General features: G+C 42.8%; 1 protein-coding gene across 3 annotated transcripts in view; it reads right to left on the bottom strand.

Moving 5' to 3' along the window:
* Window positions 1-4,360, bottom strand: part of UBE2F (ubiquitin conjugating enzyme E2 F (putative)) — a 152,189-nt gene that overhangs the window by 75,949 nt on the left and 71,880 nt on the right. For all 3 annotated transcript variants that reach the window (XM_019523317.1, XM_019523316.1, XM_019523315.1), the window contains one exon: window positions 2,117-2,174. In XM_019523317.1, coding sequence (XP_019378862.1) covers window positions 2,117-2,174 — 58 coding nt within the window. The remainder of the gene's footprint in view (window positions 1-2,116; window positions 2,175-4,360) is intronic.

The raw sequence follows: 4,360 nt of genomic DNA, 5'->3' as shown, positions 1-4,360 counted from the left end.
CTCCCCCAGCCACCGCCCCTCACCACTGCTGCAGAGCTGGACATGGAGCTATGCAGCCAGCCGCATGCCAGCCGGCCACATGCCAGCCTCCCCATCCCCTGGGAAGCCAGCCGGGCAGCATGTGTGCGGCCCGCACATGGCGGGCACCACCACACTGCACCCCGCATCGCTTGCCTGCAAAGCCCCCCACAGAAGGGCACCCCTGCCCTCACACACCCTGGCCCTGCTTCTGGCTGCAGTGTGCTGCCTGGCACTGCCAGGACCCCCCACTCCCTCAGCCCCCAACCATCTTCCCCAGCCCTGCCCCACAGCCCCCAAGCCCCACCTATCTCTAGGCCCAAGCAACGAAGGGCGAGTCTGAGCCAGAGCCCAGCCATGGCTGACTCAAGACTCAAGCCCTACCCTTCCCCTTCTCCCCCTCTCTCCACCTCCAGGTACGGCTGGGGGTTTCCCACCCTTTCTGCAATCATCTCTTGCAGGCTGGAGCTGTGCCAGCCTACAAGAGCTCTTTGCATAAGCAGAGAATCCAAGTATTTCTCTGCTAAAAAGGGAAATCCATGTTTTCTCCAATAAGAACAGGGAATCTGTGGTTTTCTCTGTTTTCCCATGGGAAACTGAAAGCCCGGATCCCTGGTTATCAAATACCCCCATCACCCTCTCTTATCCAAACTACATAATTCTGGTTCTTTTGGTCTTTCTGTATAAATCATGTTACCTAGACCTCTAATAATTTTTGCTGCTCTTCAACGGGTTCTTTCAAATTGGCCCATGTCTTCTTTGAAGTGTGGCAGCCAAAACAGGACACAGTACTCAAGGTGTTCTCAAGTACTCATCTGTGGTGAACAGACAGGAAGAATCACCTCCCTTGACTTGAAAGGGATGCTTCTCTTGATATTCATATTGGCTCACGTTCAGTTTATGGTCCACTTTAACCCACTGGGGTCCTTTTTGGCAGTACTGCAGCCTAGCCAGACATTCCCCAGTCTGTACTGGTGTATGCAATTGTTCCATCCTAAGTTCAGGACTTCATACTTATCCTTACTGAACTTCATCCAATTAATTTCAGACCATTTCTCCAGTTTATCCAGGCCATTCTCCAACCTAATCCTACCCTCCAATATCTGCAACTCCACTTATCTTAGTGTCATCTGTAAATTTAAGTATGCACTTCATCTTACCCTCCAAAACATTAAGAAATTAAATACTAGACCAGAACTGAACCAAGAAACCCACTTGATACCTCCCCCAATTAGACAAGTCACAGGTAACTACTCTGTGTACAATGATGCAACCAGTTAAGTATGCATCTCAGGAGTATTTTCGTTTAGACTTATTTGCTTAGCTCACTAATAAGAACGTTATGGGAGATGACATCAAAAGCCTAGGAAAGACGAAAGTATAATCATATCTACTGCTCTCCCCCATCTACAGAGGCTATCATTTAGGTGTTCATGTAAACAAAGTTATTTTCAGATGTTTGTAAACAAAATTACACATTAGTATGGTCTATTTTTGAAGATTTATAGCTTGAGTTCAAGATACGTGCATTACCAGCAGAAGTCAATAAAATTGATATGCATACATCTTATTTGATAATGCCATACATTTTTAAAGAAATATTTTAAAACCATTTCAGAACGTACTAAAACACTGCACTAGGTAGATTGGTGTGTTCATTCCCCCCAGCAATGGGCTGCCTTTCTGCAAACAGTTTTACCAACTGAAGCATGATATATTGGACTCTAAATATACCATTAGTAAAGGATCGAGTATCATCCATCTTGCTCAACAAATCTATGACAATTTGGGAAGACGATTCCACATTTGGAAAGAGGAGAAACAAGAAGAGCTTTTTAAAGCAAGGGTTACGAGGCAGATAAAAAGAGACTACATAACAGATTACATTTTTACAAAACAGCAGCTAGTTGGAACACTTGCATGAGACTGGAAAGAGAGAGAGAGACTAGTGGGCAGTATGAGAATATTATAGTACATGGCTCTACATTTTTTGTAATGACCTCATATCTATACACCAATTTGCTTTATATACGCACAGCACTGTATAAAATATAGCTATATCAAACTAGAAAAAGGTATATACAAAATAAAATAGTACCTTTAATGTTCTAGTTGGAGCCCAGCCCGTGCCATCAATTGAATGTTCTCTCAATAAACTGTAATAGACAACAAAGTGCATATTAGGCAATGCAATCTTAAATTGAGAAGTTCGACTTATTCAAAGCTTGATCAACTATCATTTCCTGACCAAAAAACCCAAAAGCCCCTCAAAAAAACCCAGAAAATGTACCTTTACAACCTATGAAACACTGTTTACTCTTAAAATGCAAAAATTAAATTTCTGTACTGTATCAATTACTTTAAAATTCATTTTAAAATTTCAGAAAGAGGAAGCTGCAAAAAACAAACAAACGGAAAAAACTCAGTTCTTCTCAACCTTTTAAAATTCAAACACCCTTTGTGAGATGCAAAGGGCACCCCCCTCAGAAAATGCCACCTCACAGCTTTCCCTAATTTTTTTTTGACTCATTATAGACAAATAATACAGTAATTCTTCTGTTGCAAAGCACTCAGGGAGACCACAATGGGTCAGAATGTTTTTGACACTATGGATTCCCATGTGGGTTTATCTTGTGAATCATGTGTAGGTTTTCACATATCTACTAGTGCTAATACTGCACAGCACCCCAGGACACCCTAAAAGGGAGCTTGTGGCACCTCAGCACGTCATGGCACCTTTGTCTGAGAATCATTGCTCTGTTCTTCAATCAGTTGCATTACAGAATTCCTCCATGGTGTAGTTACAATTAAAGAGGTCTGGGATGAACGTACAGTGCACAGTAAATGATAAACAATACAATAAATACTGCAAACATAATAGATATCTCCATCACATAATACACCTGGGCGTTAGAATGGTTGAAAAGCTGAATACGAGTCAGTAGTGTGCCCTAGTTGCCAAAAAAGCTAACAGCATACTGGGCTGCACTGGTAGGAGTGTTGCCAGCAGGTCAAGGGAAGTGATTAGACCCCTCTATTCTGCACTGGCAAGGCCACATCTGGAGTACTGTGCCCAGTTTTCGGCCCACCACTGCAGAAAGGAGGTAGACAAATTGGAGACAGTCCAGTGGAGGGTGACAAAAATGGTGAGGGGGCTGGAGCACAGGACTTCTGAGGAAACACTGAGGGAACTGGGTTTATTTAGTCTAGAGAAGAGACTGAGAAGAGACTTAATAGTAGTCTTCAGCTATCTGAAGGCGGGTTTGAAAAAAAGATGGAGCTAGTTTATTATCAGTGGTGATAGCTGACAGAAAAGGGAGCAATGGTCTCAAGTTGCAGCAAAGGAATTTTAATTTAGATATTCAGAATAATTTTCTCACTAGGAGGGTAGTAAAACACTGAAACAGGTTACCGAGAGAGGTGGTGGAAGCTCCATCCTTGGGGGTTTTCAAAACCCGGCTAGACAAAGCTTTGGCTGGGACAATCTAATTGGGGATGGTCCTGCTTTGAGCAGGGGGTTGTACTACATGATCTCCTGAGGTCCCTTCAACCCTCATTTTCTATGATTCTATGAACTAAACTCCTTTCTTTCTTACGTTTCATACACACACACTGCTGTCACTAATGAACCACTCTCTCAACAAAAAGTATTTGGGTCTTGCAAAGTTAGGCTTTCAAGAGTAATTTGAGATTCCTCCAGTTAGAGATTTCTAAAGTAAGAAGTAGAGAGGGAAGAAATGTATTTTGTCCATAGCAGCCTCTCTTTCATGTTGAGGGAGGTTTGTTTATTAAGACCACAGCTGATCCAGAACAGGAAAAAGATGACCTTTTTCCACTTATCCACATGTACATGGTAGTGTTTTGCAATAGCTATCAGTTGGCAACATGGATTTGTGTCAAACCCATAAAACCAGAATGGCATAATCCAATTAATGACACAATGCCTAATTGGTAGCTGCTGTTCTTTTAAGATACACTTCATCTCCTGTACCTCTGCTGGTCTACAGTAGGATTTACTAAAAAGAAAAACAGTGTAATAAGCAGATCAGACTGAAGCCATTCTGAGGCTTATCAGGTGAAACCCAACACCTTAATTCCACTTGAAAACTAACAGATAGGCTGGGCAGATCCCAGATAACAGATATTCCAGGTCAGGTGGGCTGTTTAACAGAAAGAGGGAGAATGGAAAAGACAGATTTCTTAGAACAGGGTAGGCAAGGTTTTTTGGCTGGAGTGCCAAAAAACACCATAATGCCTACCTCGGAAGGTGCCAGAGTGCTGGCATGGCAGAAAAACAAAATGAGGGCAAGAGGTACATGGCAGGATGCCCTGCTTGTGCCCC

This window comes from Gavialis gangeticus, unplaced genomic scaffold (assembly GCF_001723915.1).
Source record: "Gavialis gangeticus isolate Ggan-Ray unplaced genomic scaffold, GavGan_comp1, whole genome shotgun sequence".
NCBI lineage: Eukaryota > Metazoa > Chordata > Crocodylia > Gavialidae > Gavialis > Gavialis gangeticus.
Note: the sequence above shows the minus strand (reverse complement) of the source record. Positions and strands in the feature narration are given on the sequence as shown.